The sequence below is a fragment of the Haemorhous mexicanus genome, chromosome 5, assembly GCF_027477595.1.
Source record: "Haemorhous mexicanus isolate bHaeMex1 chromosome 5, bHaeMex1.pri, whole genome shotgun sequence".
Taxonomy (NCBI): domain Eukaryota; kingdom Metazoa; phylum Chordata; class Aves; order Passeriformes; family Fringillidae; genus Haemorhous; species Haemorhous mexicanus.
Window position 1 is genome coordinate 51,757,609 of NC_082345.1, and position 22,312 is coordinate 51,779,920.

A 22,312-nucleotide genomic window follows, 5' to 3' on the forward strand; every position below is an offset into this window, starting at 1 on the left:
CATATCTTGACCTCTCAGGGTTAGGCTTTAGCATCAGTCAGACACTGACACCTGATGATGGGCGCCCAGCGGCTGGGAGTGAGGAGGGAGGCTGTGCTGCACACCACTGGTACCCACTTGGCCTGAAAACGCCGAAGTGCAGGATAAGGTCCACCAAAAGTCCCCTCCTCGCTTTCCGCATCTGGGAAGTGACAGCCATCTCTCCTGCCCCCGGGCTTGGGTCGCCTGGCCGGGAGGGACGAGTGGAAGAAAGGAGGGGAGGGGGAGCGAGAGAAGGAGGCCCCCTCCCTCCTTCCCCCCACCGCGCACCCGGGCTCCTGCGATGTGGTGAGTCACAGGCAGGTCAGGACCGCGCCGGAGGGGCGGAGGGAGCGCGGGGACCGGCTGATTTACCGCTGGGAGCCGCCACCAGCGCGGCGGAGGCGCCTGAGGGAAGGGCGCGGAGAGCCGCCCCGCAGCCCAGGTGCCGTGCGGGAGGGAGGGAGGGAGGGACGCCCCTGCCCGCCGGGGCGCGCAGCCCCTTCCGCCCCCAGGTAGGGACAGCAGCGACAGCGGGGCTGGGGCCGGGGGGAGCCTGAGCCCGCGGGGCGGAGGGGAGCGGCGGAGCGGCGCGGGGCCGCGGAGGTGCGCCGGGCTGCGCCCCGCTCCGCCCCGCCCGCCCGGGCTGGGCCGGCTGCCGGGCCGGGAGCGCCGAGCCAGCCCAGCCCGCCGGGGCGCAGCGCTCGCCCCTGCGGCGGTGGTGCCGGCGCGCAGCCCGCTCCGCTCCGGTAAGGACCGGCACCCGTGGGGGGACGCGGGGAGAGAGATGAGCCGGGAGCGGGGGAGGACGGGCAGCGGCACGGTGCTGCGCTGTGCCCCGCCCGGGAACTTCGCGGGAGCGCGGCAGCCGCCGCTGCTCTCCCGGGGCGGGCCGGGCGCCGCGGGGGCAGGTGATAGCGGTGCGGGGCTGCCGGCTGGCCCCTGACCCGGCCGGGCTCCGCAGGGAGCCGGGACCCGGGTACGCGCCGCCGCCGCCGCCGCGGCGGGGTGAGGCAGGGCAGGGCGGGCAGCGCTTCCCGGGATGCTGCGGGCAGCGCCCCTTGGCCGCAGCCCGAGCGCTGCCCCTCCCGCCCCTTCCCGCTCTGCAGGAGCGCGCCGCGGGGCAGTGTCCGGCAGCGCAGCCTGGAAGTTCCAACTCGGAGACGGTGGCTCCGCGTTTGTGGTGGCCGGTCCGACCGCCTTCCGTGAGGCGCAGGGTGAGCCTGCGGGATTCCCCAAGTTGGGGATGTGTACTTTATGGTTGCGCGGCGTTCACAGTTTTCCTTGCGGTATGGCCTTTTTTTGTTGTTGTTGTTGTTGGGGTTTGTTTGGGGTTTTTTCCCATTTTTAAAAGCAGAATTTGCTTCGAACGGTAAACAAATCGCAAAGGGCTCATATAATGGCATTCCACCACTGTTTCCATGTCAGCATTAAATTATGTGGTCTTAGGCTTTATAAAACTGAATGCACTCCTTAGAAATTGGAAGTTTTGCACATACATCAATAGGGATTAATAATCAAATAGCAGTGTTGTTTAACAAACTGTGCGTTTGTAACCTGTAGGAGGTTTATTCAAGCTGCAGTGCATGCTTTTCCCAAAGAACCTATGCCCTGTGTGATAGTTCATTTGCTTTCATCCCACAGGTGCTTTTTTCATTGTCCAGCTGCAAAAAGAGAATGGTGTATCTTTTTTGTTGTCTTTTTATTTTAGATCTGAGAGGTTTGGATTCATAATCAGGCAAGATAAAGTGTCTCACATGTTTCTCAGAGAGCTGGTTAAATGTTTACGGATCATACACTGCAAGAGCAAAAAGCTAGCCTTTGGCAGGAGCTGCATGTTGAAAACAAAGTAACTTGGAGAATGACTGTATCGCTTGTTCTTTGTGCCCTAATCCTTCTTCAGCACTGTATGATTCTTTTTCTGTCTTCTAATGCAAACTGATTCATTTGGAAACTGGGATATTTTGTAAAACATTCATCTTGCTATTTAGAGAAGAGAGAGTCAACTTCTGTGCCTTTTTGGTGGACAGGGAATGAATTGTCTTTATTATTATATAAGGATTTTCTCTTTTTTTCTCTTCTTTTTCCCCCTTTTTTCCTTTTTTGTTCTTTTTTATTCTTTTTCTCCCTTTTTTCCTTCTTTTTTCTTTTTTTCCCTTCTCTTCAGAGGCCAACCACTGCACAGCGGTTCTTTATTGGTAAGCTAAAGTGCACATATTGTGGCTGGGGAAGGGTTCACAGACATGTTATTTGCTCAAGTGTAGATGACAGTGCAGCCATAGATGGATGGGAGCTCACTGAGTCAGGGCAAGGCGGCCAGAAAGCCAAAATTTAGCAGGGGTTCAATGAAAAGCTCATAAAAGCAAAACTAAGTAGCAAGTGTTGTCTTCCCAGTACTGTCTTTCCCATCCTGATTCTCCTGCATTTATGGTTTTCTGGTACCTCAGCTGATGACCTGTAACCTCTTCTTGCTTGTCCAATGCAATCAAAGGGGGCAGCCCACCTACTCTTCTTTGTCTATGATCTGCAAATGTCTGCTCTGTATTTTTCAATTCAGAGGAGAAATTCAAAGCTTGCTGCTTCCCAAATCTGGCTTCCAGAACTCCAGAGACTAACTGGCACAGCTGGCTGCAGTGTAAGAGCAGCAGTCTTGCCTTCACAGCCACAAAGGGAACCTGATGCCGGCAGCATGCTGTGCTGGGGTAGCCAGAGAGGCAGAGCTGCAGCAGTGGGAGTCACAGAGCACTGGGTGATCTGCTTTGTGCCATGATTGCTTTGTGGTGGGCATGTGTCTAGACTTTATTTGCTTCAGGCAGAAAGCAAGGAGAGGTCCTCCATCTCCATCTGTGTTTGTGAAATATCTAGTGTAAGGGAAATCCTGCTTGGGCTCTCAACACTGCGCATAATTTCTTGAACAAGAAAGGGATAGGGTAGCTGAACAGCATTCTCTGAAACTACAGCAACACAAAATTCCATGGGGGGTTACAAGAATCTGTCTGGTGCAACGTAGAAGGAATGCATGCCGTGTGTGACACTTCAAACACACCTTGCTAGGATTTTGGGTGGCAACACCACCTTTGTGGTGGGCTCCTGTGAAACCCTTATGTCCAGGCTTAGGTCAGACAGCAGGGTACCTCCCTGTTGCCACCTTGCTGTCTGTCCTTTGAGCTGGTGGCACAACTTCATGTTTCAATTGGCTGTTACCCTCAACCATCATGATGAACCATCAACCTGTGCATTTTGTCTGCTGTGGCCACAGTTGGTAATTTTGCTTCCTATGCAAAGGCTGTATTTGGTAATTAAACCTGTGCAACGCACCACTGGTGGTCATGCCACACTGCCCCAAGCAGCATGCCATCACCAAGGAGGCAGGGCCACAGCTCCATGAAGAGCTCTGAGGATGGCATCTCTCTGCTACAGCCAAGATGAGGAGGTTTCTGTTGTTCTCTTACAAAAATGATGTGTTTTTCTTGGCAGTGGCTTTAAAAATCTCTGTCTCATACATAGCGACTGATGCAAACATGTTAGCAGAAGCCATTTTTAAATCAGTTTCCTTACCCAGGGGAAATGTAGCATAGACAGGGCCTTCAGGAAACGAATAATTAGGTGACCTTTTCCCCCCCAGAATATCAGGTCTGTTTTATGTAGAGCTGTTTGAAGTCACACAAATTCTCATTACTCTCCAAATCTCTAACCTTGCCTTGTTTAAGATACCTTTTAGGAAATCAAATCAGTGTTTCAATCTAATTTCCAAAGGCATTCAAACACATGGTATGTGTGCTAACTTGTTTCCTCTAGCATTAACAAATCTAGCAAATTGCCAAGCTATTTGCCTTGAGGAAAACTATGATGGTGTACAAGAAGATAATGTATTTTTTCCCTCCAATTTTAAACATTAGAGAAAGAAAAGAGAGGCAAAGTTATCAGACCACGTTTAGTCCAGGATATAACTCCTTTGAAGCAAACAGTGTTCCCAAGTAGATTGCCACGGTTTTTGATCTGTTCTGGGACTTTTTAGTCACGCTGTGATCTTTTTCAGTCACTTGATGTGGCTGGATGGTGACTGAGTCCTCTTGGCTCAGATGGACTTTCATTGAATTAGTTGCAATTGAGTATACCAAATATAAGAGTGGAAAATAGAAGTGGAGATAAATAATTTGCAGGGCTTATAACCCTCAAATTTTAGGAATTTTATAATGCTTGTATTTTTAGGAGAGGCTGTGTACATGAGCCAGGCACAAGGGTGCATGTGCTGCAACAGTAGCAGTGAAGGATCTGAAACCTCTGCTCTGCCTCTCCTCCCAGCATACCAGTCGCCAGGGAAGCAAGTGCTCCAGAACATTTAATTTTTCAAGCAGTTGTCAATAACAGAAGATTTTCTGCAGTGCTGAGGAGTTTAAAAAGCTTAAAAATCTTAAGCGAAATGCTGCTTTTTCTGTGCATCCTACAGCTCTGAGAGTTTCTTCTGCTTGTCCCAAGAAAATTAACATGCAATTGTCCTTTTGTATGGAAGGCAGCAAAAGGTTCTTGTTTGAATTAATGATAAATTTGATTGCAAATGCATGTGGGGGGAAAATTGCCAAATGCTTTCAGAAGATTTTCATTTTGCCCAAGTGTTCACACCATGGCCATCACCATGGTATTTGATAGCTATCCCCTTCATTGTGCATGTTGCAGCTTTAGCCTCACGTTGAAGGGTCACACTGGCATATCTTTTTTTCCTGTAGTCGTACAGAAGTAACAATTTTTTATGTAAGTTGCTTTCCTTTACTGCAGTTCCTTCATTTTGATGTTTATCCAGCTAAACAGTATCAAAATCTTTTTGACATGTATGGTTATCATTTCTGTGAGGGATCAGTGACCTAGCTTGATAAATTTAAAAGTTCAGCAATAAACCTAAATATGTGACATTTATTGAAATTCATTCTTTGCCATGGAGCTACTTTCTTTCAAAAGTATTGAGAATAGTAAGGGATTGCATCTGCAATTTGATTAAATCTACAGTTGTTACCATTTGCCTTCTGAAAATTGATTCCCTCCCCTCCCTGTCCCCCAGCTTGACATGCTTATTGATTAAAAATTCTGCACTGGCTAAGCCAGCATATATTTGTTAGTGTTTGTGTGCTTCCCATGCAAGTTCAGACAGGCTTTCAACTGTGGAAGCCAACTCTATTCCTGAACTATTGGAAATTGTAAGGTTCCTTAGCAATTGTTTTAAACTATATGATGACACATCTTTGAACCCCATTGTACGAAGGAAAAATACCTTCTGACTGGAGAGAGGTTTCCTGTTTATGTGTGTGTTTGCTGGAATTAAGCCTTCCCCTGTGTGTTGGCTGAGTATTTTTTGTAATCCAAAATGGCAACACAGCAAGTCACCTCCAGAGGTTTTTTTTTGGACAGGATACAGGTCTTTTATTTTCAAAATAGCATGGCTCTGGAGTTGATGATGAAGCACAGGGGCCTCTCAGTTACACTTCTACAAGCAGACTCAGTTAATTGAGGAGGCACACTTTTAAAGACAGATAGATTTAAGCAATAAGTAATTGATTTTTATTGACCATTTTATATTATGTAAGTTGTTCACTTCCCACACAGGAAGTTTTTTGCTTCAGACAGATTTTTCTCTCAGCATAAGGATATGAAATTTGCCAAATATATAATTTATTTTATAAAATGGCTAGAATCATAGCTTTGGTTGTGACTGAACAGTCACATAAAATTTTCTGCTTCTCTTTAGAAAGAGCAGGCCAGCAGGTGGCATCCAGGTGGTAGCCCTACTGCAGGAGGATGGCATGTAATACCTGAAGGGTTTTCAGCTGTTTAGATATGGGCAGGTGACCAAAAATATAGCACACATAATACTCATCTCTTGGTGTCTGGGCTGTGTAGATTTGTGACCTTGTGGCGTGCCCTTGCACCCTACCTGTCCTAGCTGAACCTCCTTCAGAGGGGAGAGGTGATGAGACTCAGAAAGGCATTTTGCCTACAATAGTAACAAGGCTGGACCACCATGAATTTAGGCAGTAAAGTTACAGTTATTTATGAAATACAGTGTTAAGGTTTCTGGTTTGCTTCAAATAATGCTCATTTTAAACAACTGTCTGGGACTGGGAGAAACCTGGACTAATGGACTGATTACACCGAGCATTTGTTAGGGCTGAGAGCCACATGGCCCTGGTGTGGGATGTCCACACCCAGCCCCAGCTTTGCCGGCTGCTACCTCTGCCCACATCTGGCAGAGCTGCCCTCAGCTGAATTCCATCCCTTTATCACCCACTGCAAACACTCAGGCCTCCAACAACACATGTGGGTCTTAGGAAACTGGCTTTTTTAACCTGTTTTTGTGGTTGGGCCACTATTCTGGTAAGAACCCTGAGCAAGATTGTGGCCCCCTGGGAGTTTTTCCACTGACTCTTCATGGACACTGGATTTGTCTCTAGTTTTGTGTGTGCCTGCACCGTATTTGAAAAATGGATTTCCTCTTCTCTGACTTTAATAGAAGGCTAATATATCTTTTTGACATAAAATTTTTCTAATTTATAGTTGTGCAAGTTGTTAACTCCTGTAGGAACTATCTATTTTCATCAAAATTTTGTGGAAACAAATCCTTTCTGAGCATGTTTAATGAGTTAGATGAAAACAATTATCATCTACATTTAGAATTCTAAACTTACTTATTTAATGTTTCCTAATTAATGTTCCTTTTGTTTGGTTGGTTTTTTTAGTTTGCTTGAGCTGGGTGCTGAATCTCACCTTTCTTTTACTTTGTTTTGAAACTAATCTAGCTAGTGAGATTTCAAGCTTGGTAGAGGTCTATTGTGCCATGTAAATTCTTACAGACATACATGACTTTTTATTGTTTTGTCTTCAGCTGTATCATAAATAAGAGTGTGTTTTGGATTGGTTGACCCAAACTAAATTACCAGAATTTTAGGACCATCAGAGATATTAATTAAGACATTGGGGTTTGTTTCTCCCCCTCTACACACCTGCATCATGGATGATCCTGTGGGGATAAAAGTAGCAAGTTTTCAGGTAGGCCCAGAGAAAAGTCCCAAATCTGTGGATTGCCCCAAAGCATGACTAGAAAAGAACAAACTGAAATAACTTCACAAGCTTCATTTGTTTTAGAAACATGCCAGGGTAACTCAGACTTGGATTGCTGTCTATCTTTGAGATTGTTCTGCATTCAAAATTGTGTTAGGATTTCTGTTATGGGAATTATATATCCTTTTATCTATTGCTATTATATATCCTGATATCTTTTATGGGTGTTATTATATGGGTATTATTATATATACTTTCATGTGTCTTCTTATCCAAATAGATCAGATTCTGTTAGGTCTGAGAAAGCAGGATAAAAGAGAGAGAGAAAGCTGAAGACAATGAGAGGTGTTGGTAGTTGAATTAATGGTAAAAGCTGATTAATTGCCCTCTCCTGGTGTCATTGAAAATGCTAAATAAGTTACTTTAATTATATTCAGTTTTCCTGTCTATTTCTAGACAGGGGTTACTAATTTTACATCTTATATATTACTGTCTTGTAAAACCTTTCCTTAAACTCTTTAGGTTTATTGCTTTTGCTCTTTGGATTATAGGCCAATATTTTTCCTGAGGGAAAATGTTCCTTGTTAATACTCAGTATTCTGTATCATTCCTAAAAATGCCCAAAGCTGAAGTTATATATATGTATATATATTTGCAATATTAATAATCTTTTAAAGAGTAGGTAGAATGCAAACAGTAATAGGCTCCAGTAAGCAGTGAGCCAATGTGGAGCTCCCTGTGTGATAAAGCACTTCTGCATCAGAGAAAATAATCCAAATTTCACCCTAAAAATGTATTTACCATCCATTTAGATGAGTGGAAAATGTTGTTCATGTTTGAAGATGCAATTTAGCTTGCAGCAGATGATTGAAAACTATCTTAACTGTTGTTTAACTCTTCTGATGAAGGAAAAGAAAACTTTGATGAAGGAAAACTTTGAACGCTTTGCTTTTGCCTTCCTACACATGTTCAGGGATGGAGTGCTGCATGATAATGAGTTTCATCACTGCATGTGTTTGCAGCACTTTCAAATAGTAAATGGGGCTGTTTACCCAGCCAGGATGTAGGTGCCTTTAGTTAAAGTCAGGGTGTAAACTCTATCACCTTCAGTGGAAACTATGCAAGAGTTGAAAACAGAGAACCCAGATGTGCACTGTGGTTTTATGCTTTACTTTGATGTCTTCATTTCCTAGTATTTAGGGTATATTCAGCCTATTGCAGTCAGAATCTGAAATGCCCAAGTGTCTGTTTTGCCTGTTATTGCAAACACTGGTGTTACAAACAAATTACCAGAGTACATGACATGGTGGCAACTTTTCACTGTGTCCTTTTCCCTTCTCAGAGGACTAAATAGCTCCTTTTCTGGGAATGTCCTCTCCTGTGACATTTTCAAGACCTTGTCAGCTCTCCACCATAAATTTCCACAATGGGAAAATCCTATTGAATCTAGCATAGGAACCTTACTATAAGTTTCTGAATTATCCTATGAAATTTAATATTCAATCTGTTTGTGCTTCAGTACTGCATGTTAAAATCTCATTACATTTTATCTTCCATTAAATCCCATAGAATTCAGTTATTATTTCTATCAGATTATATTTGATTTTTGTCCTTTTTATCCTGACCTTACGTATACAAAAGAGAGGGATTTCAAGGCATATCCATTTGTGAGAAAAGGATGATTCTGTCCTCCTGGTTATATTCAGAAAGAGCTAACCAACAACAGTCACCTTTTTTTTTTTCCTCGGTGACTATGAAAGGCTACATGAGAGGAAGTGTTCTGAATGCAGAACATGGTAATAGAAGTTGAGAGAGGTGAGAGCCAGACAGAAGGTAAGTAAAGTCAGCACAAGTGTACATAAAATCACAAAAATCATTAATGACATTCTAATTGCAGAACTGAAGCCTAAGATTTTCATGCAGAGCTAAAAAAGGGGGAAACACAATGTGTGGTCATTTTCAGTTAGAAGGCCTGTTTTCCAGTTCTGTGGAGTTTTCTCTCCTTCCTTCTGAAAACACTTTTACAAAAATAAGTATGTATTTGTTTTTCTTCAGAGGTAAGCTGCCATGATAAAATCAGCTGGGGTTGAGCTCAGAGACAACTTTGCTGCTTCCTGAAGATGGCCAAGTTGCATTTTTGTTTGTTTGTTTTCAAATTGAGAAGTTTTCATATAACATACTTTGAAAGAACTTCTTTTATGCAAATAATGCCACAATTCTCTTGTAGGTGAAACACAAGCTGAGCCAACCTCTGTCTGCAGGTAAGCAGGAATGGCTTAAAAATTCCTCTGACTGCAGTCAGAGAGGTCCCTGCTTATCTGAGAAGAGTCTGTGCACCCAAAATTCCCTGCAGGGCACAAAAATAAGGTAACAACCAGTGAATTGTTTTCACAGTATAAAAAGCCTTTCACGAAGCAGCAAGGAGCAATAAGAGGTGGCTTAAAAATAAGAAAGTATCCCTTTCCCAGCTGCAAGAGGGGAATCTAAAGTTATGTTATTTACTGAGACCACCACCACATGCTATTAACAGGGGTAAAAGCCCATCAGTCAAATATTTGACTGCTCATGGTTTATAGGGATTTCAAAGACTTATGGAAAGATAATGCCTGTGTCCATTAGCTAGTTACTTAGAAATGCAGCGTTGGTTAATTCAGCCTTTCTGTAAAGAGTAATTATTATCTTCATTAACAATATATAAGATTTTAAAGATTTACTGTTCTGCACCTATTATTCCTGTTACATCTTCTACGTCTCAGTATTTACCCTCTATCATCTATTGCTCATTTTAAATGAGGTGGTATTGAGATTCTGTCATTGCCACTGATCTTCTGTCTTTCAGCCTGTCTTAAGCACCCTGTTCTCTAGTCCTTAGTCAGCTCAACTATCACAGGAATCAATGAGAGTAATGATTGCATAGAGACTGTGGAGTCAAGTCTTGGAAAAGATGATGGCTTCACAGTGAAGGAATGTAGCTTATCCTGACATAGCTGAGGTCCAAAACCAGGCTTTTGTATGAAAGCAAGGTGTGTAAGAGTTGAGATCTGTCCATCCTCACCCCAAACATCTGTATCTTGTTCAAATTTAAAACGCTTAAGTGAGTAATTTTTAATCATAAGAAGTCCATATTTTTTGTCTGAACACCACATACACAGTGCTAATAAGTAATACAATATAATTTGAATATTTTTAGTAGGAGCAGGGATGTAAAAGAAAATTTCCTGCTAAATGACAGCGACCATTGTTCAGTGCCCAAAATATTAAATTAAATATCAACTGTTTAGTAAAAAATCACACTCAGGAGCAATTGTTTCACTATGAAGTCCTAAATTAAAAACATACATTTACTGACCAATTTCACTACTGCCATTTTAGTTTTCTTTTGGATAAACAGAACCAAGCTTAATATTATGGGGAAAATCCAGAGAGGCTACTTTGGCATCTCAAATGGAGTTTAGAGTGAGGTCAGGGCACAAGTCCAACTAAGGGATCTAAAAAGTTAACACTCACTGGCCACAGAACTCTCAGGTGCTTAGTTTAACCAGTGTCAGCATTTTGTGCTGAATATTCCCTGGATCTCACCTGAGCTGGAGTTCTGGAAGAGAAGGCAGAGCAGTAAGAGTCTCTCAGTCCTGGCTGGCTTACAGCTCCCAGCCAAGCTCCTTTGCAGTGCCCAGACAGGATGGAGCCAGGCACGGGTCCTGCTGCTGACAGGCAGCTGCCAGCACCACACGCCATCCCCTTCCTCCTCCCAGCTGTCTTGGCTCCAAAGCATCAGGACAGCTTCACCCAGGAGGACTCACATTCCGCTTTCTGCATCTTCCCACCAGGACAGGAAGAGGAGGAGGAGAGTGAGGAATGGCCATGGGGTGGTGGATTGCTGGATCTCATGGCAAAAGGGCAAGAGAGTGCAGGCAAAGGGCTGCAGAGAAAGGGCAGGGGGCAAAAGCAGCAGAGCCAGTCCCAAGTCCCATTTTAGACCTTTGGCCAGCCTGTTCATGCAGGGATGAGGACCATGGTTTTATATCAGCCCCTTAAAGGCAGGCACCATTCTACAGCTCAGCCTTCTGTGCTGTGCCTGTAGTTAACACCAGCACTAAGCCTTTTGTGTTTTGGAGGTGTTTTGTAAGAATGGATTCTTTATCCTCATTTCCCCCTATGAGAAAGGTAAATGCCCTCTTGAAGTTTGGAAACAGCCTCTTTGCTTATCTCACAGACTCCTTATTCGGCTCCAGATTTCCAAAGGAAGCATTCCAGGGTCTGAACAAGTCCAAAAGCCAGTTCTGGGCCCAGTATAAATGAGAACCTCTGAAGAGCAACAGTTGCGCATTTAAGCTTCGCAGGTCTCTTCAAATGAGGGGAGAGGACAGGCTGAAAGGAAGTAAATGAACCAGCTGAAAAATCCTTTCAGAAACAAGCACACATAAAAAGATCCCATTAGCATGAAAAAACTCAGACTGCTCAGCCATCCCTGAACTCCTTCTTCAAACTATTGGGCTTTTCAGCATCTTCTGAAGGTCAACGCCATATTTCAAAATAAAAACTGTGGCTGACGGACCCTTGCTGAGGGACATCTGCCAAAAAAAAGGGAACTGAGGCTGCTACAGATCAGCCACTCTCCTGATTGCAGCTGTGACACTGTTGCCTCTGTTGAGAGCCAGGATGTCAGATAGGCTGGTCCCAGGCCATTTCGGGATTTATGAACGCCAATTCCGTAAAGTCCTTGGAAGGCGATCATGAATCACAGGTTCGCAGCAAGGCAGCGCTCATGCCAATGAGTCGTCATTAACTCCCTCTCTAAACCAAGTGAAAGTAGGGCATCAGTTAAAGTGCACTGCAATAACATAAACTTACAGTGACAAAAGCGAGGTCAGCATTAAAAAGAAAAGGTCATAACCTCCTAACCAAACACAGATGGGAAATGAACACTATTCTTGACATTGCTCCTGTTTGATTATCAAAAAGCCGCTATGAAGCTAAGTGGACCATCAGATTATTAACTTTGGTATCAGATTATGTATGAAGCTGGGGCATAAATAAAGACTCCATTGTTTTCACCAGCAAATTTACAAACACAGCCAATTCAGTTTTGTTTGTAGCTGTTTTGAGTGTTTACACCACATTTTCACTTGGGGTAAAGACCACCAAAGCTTTGCATAGAGGTGGTTTGTGTTTGGCAGGGCTGATTATCTCAAACACAGCATTACACAATCATGGTTATACATTGTGGAGCCAGCTTGAGCATGGAAGGGGTGCAGTCTGCTTTCCAGCACTAAGTATACATGCAGCAATATCAGCCCAACACAGTATCAGCCCAATGGACTGTGCCAGGCCAGACCAGTTCCCCCCGCAAAAGTTCCTAGATGCAAGGAGATGACTTGGAGGCAACTTAAAGTCCTCTGTACAGTGCTGACACAGGTCCACCAGCAGAGCTTTTTCTTGTTTTTTCCTTTCCCTGGATAAGGCACCCCCAGCTGGCTGAGTAAAGGAGAGATGAGGGTCTCATTCCAACCTTTGGGCCAGTTCTCCAAATCTGTGAGCCCAGCTCAGTCATACAGATGTGCTGATCTTGCTGGGACCATGCACAGTTTGACCATGACATCTCAGCTTGACAAGCTGTGTATCAAGCAAGGCATCAGCAATCTTTTGGAAATCCTTGACCGTAAGTTTGGTTGCTAATTTGCCTTGTGGCTCTTGGAGACACATTAAGTGAGAAGGGTGAAGTCAGTGGCATGCTTTATGTGTGCCCACCAAGCAGAAAGCTGCTGCCTGACACCATCCTGCCAGCTCTTTCAGAGGAAAGAACAGAGCCAGCACAATTTCTTTTGCTTAGTATCCTAGGTATTTGTACCACACCTTGGAAGAATTCAGGGACTTCTTGGGTTTTAGTTGCTGATATTATTATATTTATTATGACATTCAAAGGAAACTTGGTAATTTGGTGGGCATGTAGATCCATTGGTACCATTCGAGTAAAACATACCTTATCATCACTATTTTGGTACAGTTGTCATATATAATATACTTTACTATCTGTATCTATTGACATATAGAACTTTTTTTTTTGAGAGAGAGATTAATGTTTGGCTGTGAAGAGTTATTATCTCAGGGACTCCTAAGAACCATTAGCAGCAAATGACAATTAAACTGCAGGAAATGTCCTGCATCAAGATCATTCATAATTGCTGTTAGAACATTTAGATCAAATCTGTATGCTGTCTTGGTTACTCATGACTATCTGCCTTTTAATCTTTTTCATTTTTATGACCCGTGCCATTCCTTTAATTATCACAGTATGGAAGGCTGTTAGCTTTACAAGACAGGAAAGGCTTCCAAAATATGCTCTGCATTTCAACACGAGAATTCAGGTGGATAGCTGTTAAAACCATAAAACATAAAGTAGCAAGTCTAAGTGCTGAGAGTAGTTGAGGGAATTGAGCTAAAACTGTGCTTGCAGCCAGGTTTGCCAACTTGGCTCCTTACAAAAGGAAGAACTACATTCCAAGGAAATCACACTGTCCCCATTCAGTACAGACAACCACAAAATGCTCAGACTCATGCAAAGAAGTTGATCAAGAGGATAAACTCAGAAATGAAAGTAAGTTGCTTTCTCCTATTGTGAGGTGTTTCTGTGACACCAGAAACAAGGACTTGGATCTTTATGCGAGCTTGTGTGATTTCCTCAGTCCACCAGGGTGTGTCTGCATTTGTCTCAACTCACTAGAAGTTGACAAAGGCCTTTGCTTTGCATATGTGGTGAAAATAGATAAGAGATGAATTAGTCCGTTCAAACATGAAAAATTTGAAGTGACCCCCAAATATCTCCATATGCACTAAGCTGACCCAGAAGACCAATATTGCCTTGTGTTATTAGTCACGACATGCACTCTATCAAGCACAGCATGTTACTCTACTCACACACATAGCTCTTCTTCTACTTGTACTCAACCTTTGGACTGAATTAGATGTTCATCTGTCAGTCGTCAGGCTGAATTGTCTGCTGCAGACACCAAGCCTAAGTCTATGCTAGAACTGGGTTTATTTTACTTCAGTTGTAGTGGTAAAGAGCCACAATAACATCACAGTTATTTTCTTACTGAAGTTCCACAATTGCTGACTTGCATCTCAGGTGAACAGGATGGAACAATTGTGTTGTTGAAAGTTTGCGTTCTATTTTCCTGTTATTGCTAAACAATAAAATAGGTTTTTTTAAAAATCCTCCCATCCTTATCATCCAGATGTGGAAAGCCGTCCTCTTCAATTCAAAGACTCAACTCCATCTGCAAATATAATATCTGCATGAAGAGACAGGGAAAGTTCTACCTTATTTGGTGTATTTTTCTGGTTTTCAGTTATTCTGTGTATATGCTGGACTTCTAGTCCATGTTCTTTTCCTTTAATTCCTCAGCCCTTAAAATGAGTACTACTTTCTCACATGAGAAATTGATCTCAATTGCAAGAAATGCTGTATTCCACCTATTAAATTAATCTTTTTGAGCAATATGTAGCTCTTGATCGGTTCCACTCATTTGTAATATATCAGTGAGTGTTTGCTGAGGTTCATTACAAAAGAACCAGTAGTGCCATTGTAGCCCATCACAACAAAAAATGATTAAATAAATCCAGTTGTGCTAGAGACCCATGATATTAGTTGGCTTTAGGATGTTAAGTTCTGAAGCAATTCACATAAAATACTCTACTGCACTGCAGGACACTTCCAAAAAATGCCAAATGAGTGTAAGAATAGCATTTTCTCCACTGCAAAGGCTAGATTAGTGTTCTTGTGGTTTAAAGCCTGTTAAAAATAAATGTGGCAGACAACAAAAATGCTTCTTTTGATAGCTGCTGTGATTTATAATGGTATATTAGACCCAGTAATGGACTATGTATATTAAAGAGTGTGTTTTATGCAGGGATAATTTAATTTTTTTAATGTGTTTGAATATTGTAAGGAAAGGCTTACAGATCAGTTGAACCTGCTAATGAAAGCAATTTCTTCTGACACACATGACTACACTGTGTATGTAGAGGATTTAGTTAATGGTAGATCCTCCAGCAATTGCCTAGACTGTGCCCTGCCCAACAGTTCTTCCCCATCAGCCATCTGCATGCGCACACACCTCTGAGAATAAAAATAGCAAATGCAAACCTCCCAGCTCTGCTCTGAATGAATTTATAACCTAAATCATTGATAATAAGTTCTTTGACTTTATACTCTGGAAAACTGAATTGTGCTAGAGTGCATACCATGCTGTAGGAAAAATAATGTTGCCACCCTAGTCAGGATGAGTGACCTAACCTAGAGCTGAAATAGTGCTGAAGACAAGGGAACATGAATTTTAACTCAGATTAGCCATTTGAATTCAGCTCGGGGATAATTTGTGTGTTTGCTGCTGACTTATTCAATTTCCTTGTTCTCTCTGTTGTCTTAAGGTAACTAAGTTCAGATTAAAAACCTTTTTTTATTACATCTGAGCTTAGAAAACAGGTTACCCTCACTAAGTGTTTTAGATATACTCAACCTTGTGTACAGATGCAATTGGTTAATTGAAAAGTCTGATGAAGACCCATCCATTGTGAGCATTATCTGTTGAAGCTGATGCCAGTGCTGTGGCAGATTTGCAACAACTGATTAAAGTTGGATGAATGGAGCTGTTATCACCCCCTCCCATTTTCCCTGTCCTCTTAAATGATGATCTTCTCTCCATGGCACAGCCTCTGAACCACAGGGAATCAGGTCCTGCACTGGCACAGATTTTAGTCCAAAATAGCAAAGCAAACTGAAGTCTCAGGAGGAGTAGTCACTAGGGTTATTCTATATAAATTTGCCACCTCAACTCTGTCAGAGACCAGAGTAACAAGATGTACTCTCCCACTGGAAAAAGTATAAAACCATACTATCAGCTTTAAAAAAGGGAAAAGGCTACCATTTGCTGACAACAGAGTTTTTGAAACATGAATTAACATGGCTCTGCTGTCACCTAACCTGAAATGACCTATCTTAGGACTAAATATGTTCTTGTACAAACACTCTCTGTGGGATAGAGGACCCTGCCATTTCCTTTTCTGTAATAAAGCTAGGAAAAATGAGATGCACCAAACAACGAACAAAATGCTTTCATGTCAGCATGTTGTCTGAGCTTGTGCAGATCCATGGAGTGCTTGTGATTAGAGATATATGGGACCCAAGTTTCTGAAACGAGGGAAAGGCAAACAAGCATGGCTGTGTTTTCTGGCTTCCTTGCATATGCCAGCTTAAACATATGCCACAATAAGGCCAGGCCTGACTTGTCAGTACAGTTCAAACAGTGCCAAGGAGAGACATAATGTTCAATATTTACAAATTATCACCCAAGTCATAATTAGAGGGAATGAAACTTGTAGGAAGAAGATTGCCATTGGGAAACTTAATGGTACAAAAACAAAGCACCAGCCATAGCACTCACACTAATATGACACATCATTACCAACCATTTGCAATGGTTAACCAAAATCTATTTTCTCATCAGTTTTACTGGCTACTGTCTGATGAGGGATGGAAAAATGAGCACATCATGACACTGGCTTTGAAAATATCTCTTACAAAAGGAATAATCCATGACAGCTATTGCTCACTGATGGCTATCACAGGCCAAAACTTACAAGTCATCTGTAGACACATGAAGGACACACACGCGTGTCACAGGAAGGTCACAAAAGATTGAACAGCATCCATCATTCAGACCAGGCAGAGAAACAAAAGGCTTCCTTGTTTTCCTTCTGCAACTGATAGAGAGCAGCTAGTTCTTTGACCTGTAGCTATAGCACAAGTATTTTGGTTCTAATTCATCAAATCTCTGTAAGTTCAACAAATTACATTTGAGTGTATGCTGTGGAGAGCTGTTGGACCTTTGAAGAGAGACTGAATTTTTAATTCACCAAAATTTCTCTGCTTCTTCAGGATGTATTCAGGTGAAGTGTATTTGCAGTGACCTGGTCTGAAGGTTACAAAAGAGCAGCTCTGTGCTGGACCTTGCAGTGCAGGAATAGAGAAAAAACCTGGGTCAGATGTAGATGAAAAGTGGCACAAAATGTCATGAGACTCTGAGAAAGAAGCAGCAGAGTTTATATGAGGACTGTGAAGTACTCTTCACATGATTCCTATGTTCTCCCTAAGCTATAAATGTCTCACTGTAGGGCATGTTCCTTCTGGTGTCAAGCACCTTGAGAGAAGATTCACAGTATGCTGAAGACATGGACTGTGGAGAACCATTTTCCCTAGACAGCTGCCCATAAATCGGAGCCAGAGTCTCCCATAGGTTGAAATCAGCAGATTTCTGTCTGGGAGGATGCTTGAAACATCTCAAAAGTAAACAAGGGAAAGCACTATGATGAAACTCATAAGATGACTTAATTTTCATTTATTGCTCATATTTTCCTTCCTGGAGTGGTAAAATAAAGTACCTATTATTCCTGGCATCCTCTACATCACACTGAATCCCACCTTTGTTCTTACTGTTAAATTTTCCATTCCAGCCTCACTTGCTAAAGGACTCTAAGGTGGAATTTTTGGTCTCCAGAACAAAGATTGAAATCAGTGGTGTTTTACTGAATGTCGGCAGAGCAGACTGTCTGAGGAAACTGGCCTCGTATCCCAAAATATGGTTGGAGTGAAAAAATATGTCAGATAGTATTTATGGCTCTAAATACCGCTGCAGGGCACACTGGTACTGATTGTTGGACATCTAGGGATCCCCTTTTTCAGACATTGGAAGAATAGGGAGGATTGTAAACTGAAAACTGAGGGACCTGTTGGCTGGGAAATCTATTAAAACAAGAACACAGTACAGAGCATACTGCAACAAATAAGGTGCCTGGCAAGTAACCTTCCTTTGATCTTTTTTGCCTGTTTTGGTGGTGCTCCATCCTCATGCAGCTCTTGTCCCACCCATTACTTTGTCTCTCCACTGCAGGGCTGCCTCTCTTAAGTGGGTTTAAACTTATTACAGTAAACAATATATCTACCTCTGGCTGGAGTCAGAAATAGAGCACTTTTGGAATTTTCAGCTTAATCTAGTATTTGTCAGAACACGTTGACTCATCAGAAGTGAATCTGCAGGAATGCATCGGTTTCAGCAGTTTCTTGGGTGGAAGTGCTGGTTGAAAAGAGGCAGACAGTCAGACCAGGCCCCCACTTCTCCCAGTGCTGGGACCTGCACTTGACACTGGCCAGGCAGGATGTGAACATGGATCATGTGTGAATTCTGGGTGTTTTACACAAACTTTGAAAGCTCTTGGTTTCATCCCAGCACAGAGCAGGAAAAAATTCACGATAGCAAGATGTTACAGAGAACGAGAAGACAGCTTCCTGCCATATACAAGATGGAAGTCAGCAGTTTGTGTACTGGGACTATTTTCTAATTATAGCAATATCCTTGTTCTTTTTTCTTTTTCTTTCAAATCCAGGCTAGATTTGTTTCCAGGATTTGGTTATCACTAATTAATATCAGAAAAATGTTACTGATTTGAAGGATGATCTTTATGTCTCAATACTAGAAGCGTGACTTGTTTTTACCAGCTAATACTTGCAAATAGCCTGTGTTTCTGATTTTTATCCCAACTCTCAATCATGATTCTTATCAGATAACAGGGAGGAAAAACAATTAGTTTCCAAAACCTATTATTTTGTGTAATTAAAGAGGTAAACCACAGAAAGAATTCAGTGGACGCTGAAATAAAGCACCACAAGAATTATTGATGGATTGTTTTAACCAATCTAGTGAAAGCACTAGATTTACACACAGCTGAAACAGCTCTTGTCTATAGTAGTATTTTCATTTCCTAATGAAATAAAAAAGTGGTACAGATTCTTATTATTCAGTTTGTAATTTTCAAGATCATCTATTTTAAATTCTCTCAGTGGTCACAAGCATTTCTTGATTAGCAAGAATTGCCTAACTATAGTCAAAGTTAGAGGAATTTTCCCAAAGTATGTGATCATATTGCTGTTAGAATGCATAATTGTCTTCTCCACGAAGAAGCTAAATTTGGCTTAGCAACTGTGTCATGATGTTGACAGAAGATATCTGGTGTGACAGGGTATAGTGTGGATACTGCACTGAAATGCTCATAACCACAGTTCATTTCATTGATCTTTCAAGGGGGTGAAATATCACACAAGTCATCTGCCTTTGGTTTTTCAAGCCACATCAAACAACTGTGTGGAGATGTAAAAGAAAAAGAGAGAAGTGCCAGGTGGTTTGATTTCATCAGTTAATGGCTGTAGGTCACTTGATAGCCCTTTGTTTACAGCACAGCGATATGCCTGTATCTTGTAAGGCTCACCAGAGTGACTTACTGCTGTGGTACAGGGCCTGAAATAAAGCTTGCACATGCCAAACACCACATGATGCATAAAATATTCTAATAATACATTACAAAGCCTTGTCAACACTAGGGAGAATGACTATTCCAAGAAGTAGGGCTGACTGAAAAAAGACGTTCTTTTTTCCAAACTGGGCCTTTATGAAAAACAGTGATTTGGGAAGCTGGAGGGAGGGAGAGAAAGAGAGAGGGGTTTCTTCATTTGGTCTGGTGGAGAAGTATCTCTTCCTTGGTTAATGAAAAATTAACAGAATATAAGTCCATTCAGCTCAAATCTTGGCATTATTTCATGTCTTTTCTATTTCTTACTTTTGATCAACTTTGCTAGGAATTCATTCAGCCCCTTGAGAACTTGACAAATACCTCATAGCCACACACTGAAGTCCTCCAACTGCTTTGTGTGATGTTGTGTCCTAAGTTTCCTCAGCAGTTGTGCTTTTAGCTATGTGCACACCATCCTGTTCTAAACTGTAGCAGTCAGCTGGTTTAATGGTGTTGTGGAAGTAGTCCTCTCTCTTTTGCTGCTCTACAACATGCTGAGGGGTCTTGAGAAATTCATCATAACAAAATCCTTCTGTGAACTGTTCTAAAGGCAGGGAATTGGATACCTACAGTGATTGTAGCCATTTCTAGTACAACTATTATGACACTAAGCAAGATTGCAACACTTCTTAAACAGAAATAGTTCAGCTACTACATGCAGCCTAGAAACGGATTTCTGTTTGATAAACTGACGGTTTAGTATATGAAATATAACCAGTTTTTCCATTAAATATATTTTGACAGATTAGATCTCTGACAATGAAGCCTTTTACTGCATATCCTTCTGGGTTTATTGTATTCCTGTTTGCCTTGCTGCAGAGGAGCCATGGACAATGCAAAGAAGCAGCTAAAAAATCAGAGATGAATCTTGGTGTAAAATATGATCTTCCTAACTTCATTGCAGACACACCAATTCAGAATGTAGTTTTATACAAGCACCATGTTTATATTGGAGCAGTCAATAAGATTTACGTGCTAAATGAAACTCTCCAGAACATTTCTGTGTACAAGACTGGGCCTGTTTTGGAGAACCCTGACTGTGCACCATGTGAAGACTGCCGAGATAAAGCCAATTTATCTAACAGCATATGGAAGGATAACATCAACATGGCACTGCTTTTAGAAACTTACTATGATGATCAGCTCATTAGCTGTGGTAGTGTGTCCGGAGGCATCTGCCACCGTCACATCATTCACCCTGACAACCCTGCTGACATTGAGAGCGAGGTGCACTGCATGTACTCACCCCAGGCGGATGGAGAAGCAGATAACTGTCCTGATTGTGTTGTTAGCACTTTAGGAACCAAAGTTTTGGTGACTGAAAAGGACAGGTTTGTCAACTTTTTTGTTGGAAATACTGTGGCATCTACATTTCAACCTCCCCATGTGCTGCATTCAATATCGGTTAGAAGATTAAAAGAAACGCAGGACGGTTTTGAGTTTCTCACAGATCAATCTTATATAGATATCCTCCCTCAGTTCCGTGACTCGTATCCTATTAGGTATGTCCATGCCTTTGAAAATGATCACTTTGTCTATTTTTTGACTGTACAGAGAGAAACTCTTGACTCTCAATCTTTTCACACTAGAATTATCCGCTTCTGCACTTTAGACTCAGAGATGCGTTCCTACATGGAAATGCCTCTTGAGTGCATTTTTACTGAAAAGAGAAGGAAGAGGTCCATCCGAAAGGAGGTATTCAACATTCTGCAAGCTGCCTATGTAAGCAAGCCTGGTGCAGCTCTAGCACACGAAATGGGCCTTGGGCTCAATGATGATATCCTCTATGGCGTTTTTGCACAAAGCAAACCAGACTCCTCTGAACCAACCAACCGATCTGCTGTCTGCGCTGTCTCTGTGAGAACCATCAACGAGTTCTTCAACAAGATTGTTGACAAGCAGAACATGAAATGCCTCCAACACTTTTATGGGAAAGAGAGCAAATACTGCTTGAACAGGGTAAGTGATAATTTATTTGTTACATTTTGGGACCTTTGTTCTCTCTTTGCCTATTCCATTTTCAGGTATCCATCCCTTCAGTTTCGGTTACAAAATGTAAGTCCCTGATCATTGCAGATTGCCTAGCATTGCTGTTGATTATCCCTAAAAGGATTAGTTCCTGTAAATTGAGTATAAAAATCACTGAGGTCTTTATGGGGCTAAAAAAATGTAGTTTTTTGCTTGAGAAACCGATGCAGATAAATGGAACATTTAGGCAGTTATTTCTTTTAATATTTAAAAAAAGTATTCATAAACATTCATGTGCATTGAAGAGTCCCTGGAAAAGCATCACATACTAAAAGTATGTTAATGCTGAATCACTGCCCTTCTCAGAAAAAAAATGAAAGAGATGGTTTGGAATATGGCATGAAGAGCCAGATTGGAATGCGGTTACTCATGCTTGGTACAGGAACAGTTCAACTGACATCAGTTTTCTGCAAGAAAGTGTCAGTGAAATCTGTATTTGAATGAGGGTTCAGGTGGTCTCAGGTGGGAGGGTTGCATTTCTGTACACCATGACTTCAGGAGGCTGCTGCTCTCCAACCATATGAAATAATGTCAGCAGAAGAAGCACAGAAATTTTCCCTTTCTCTTCTTGCCAGTGTCTGTGCCGGTTTTAGGTCTTGTAAAAGAACTACAGAATCTGGGAATCAGGTACTGAGAACATTACTTTGAAACATGAAACATTAGCACTTTCAATCACCTGCTTATGAAGCAGGCCCCTAAATATCCTACCTGGGGAACTTTCTCTTCTCCAATACAAGAAATTTGGAGCTCAGAGGTGGCATGCTGTCTTCTATCAGAGGTCCAGAGCCTCTGTGGTGGGGCTCTGCTCAGCCAG

General features: G+C 42.2%; 1 protein-coding gene across 3 annotated transcripts in view; it reads left to right on the forward strand.

The window, feature by feature from the left end:
* The first annotated feature begins 427 nt into the window (after positions 1–427).
* MET (MET proto-oncogene, receptor tyrosine kinase) overlaps positions 428–22,312 on the forward strand; it is a 90,185-nt gene continuing 68,300 nt past the window's right edge. Inside the window, exons 1-2 of one of the 3 annotated variants that reach the window (XM_059847146.1) lie at positions 428–533; positions 20,215–21,429. In XM_059847146.1, the coding sequence (XP_059703129.1) occupies positions 20,230–21,429 (1,200 nt within the window). In that variant the 5' untranslated portion in view covers positions 428–533; positions 20,215–20,229. Of the gene's footprint in view, positions 534–668; positions 768–1,154; positions 1,308–20,214; positions 21,430–22,312 lie in introns of those variants that run through there. The other 2 variants (XM_059847144.1, XM_059847145.1) reach the window with 2 other exon arrangements.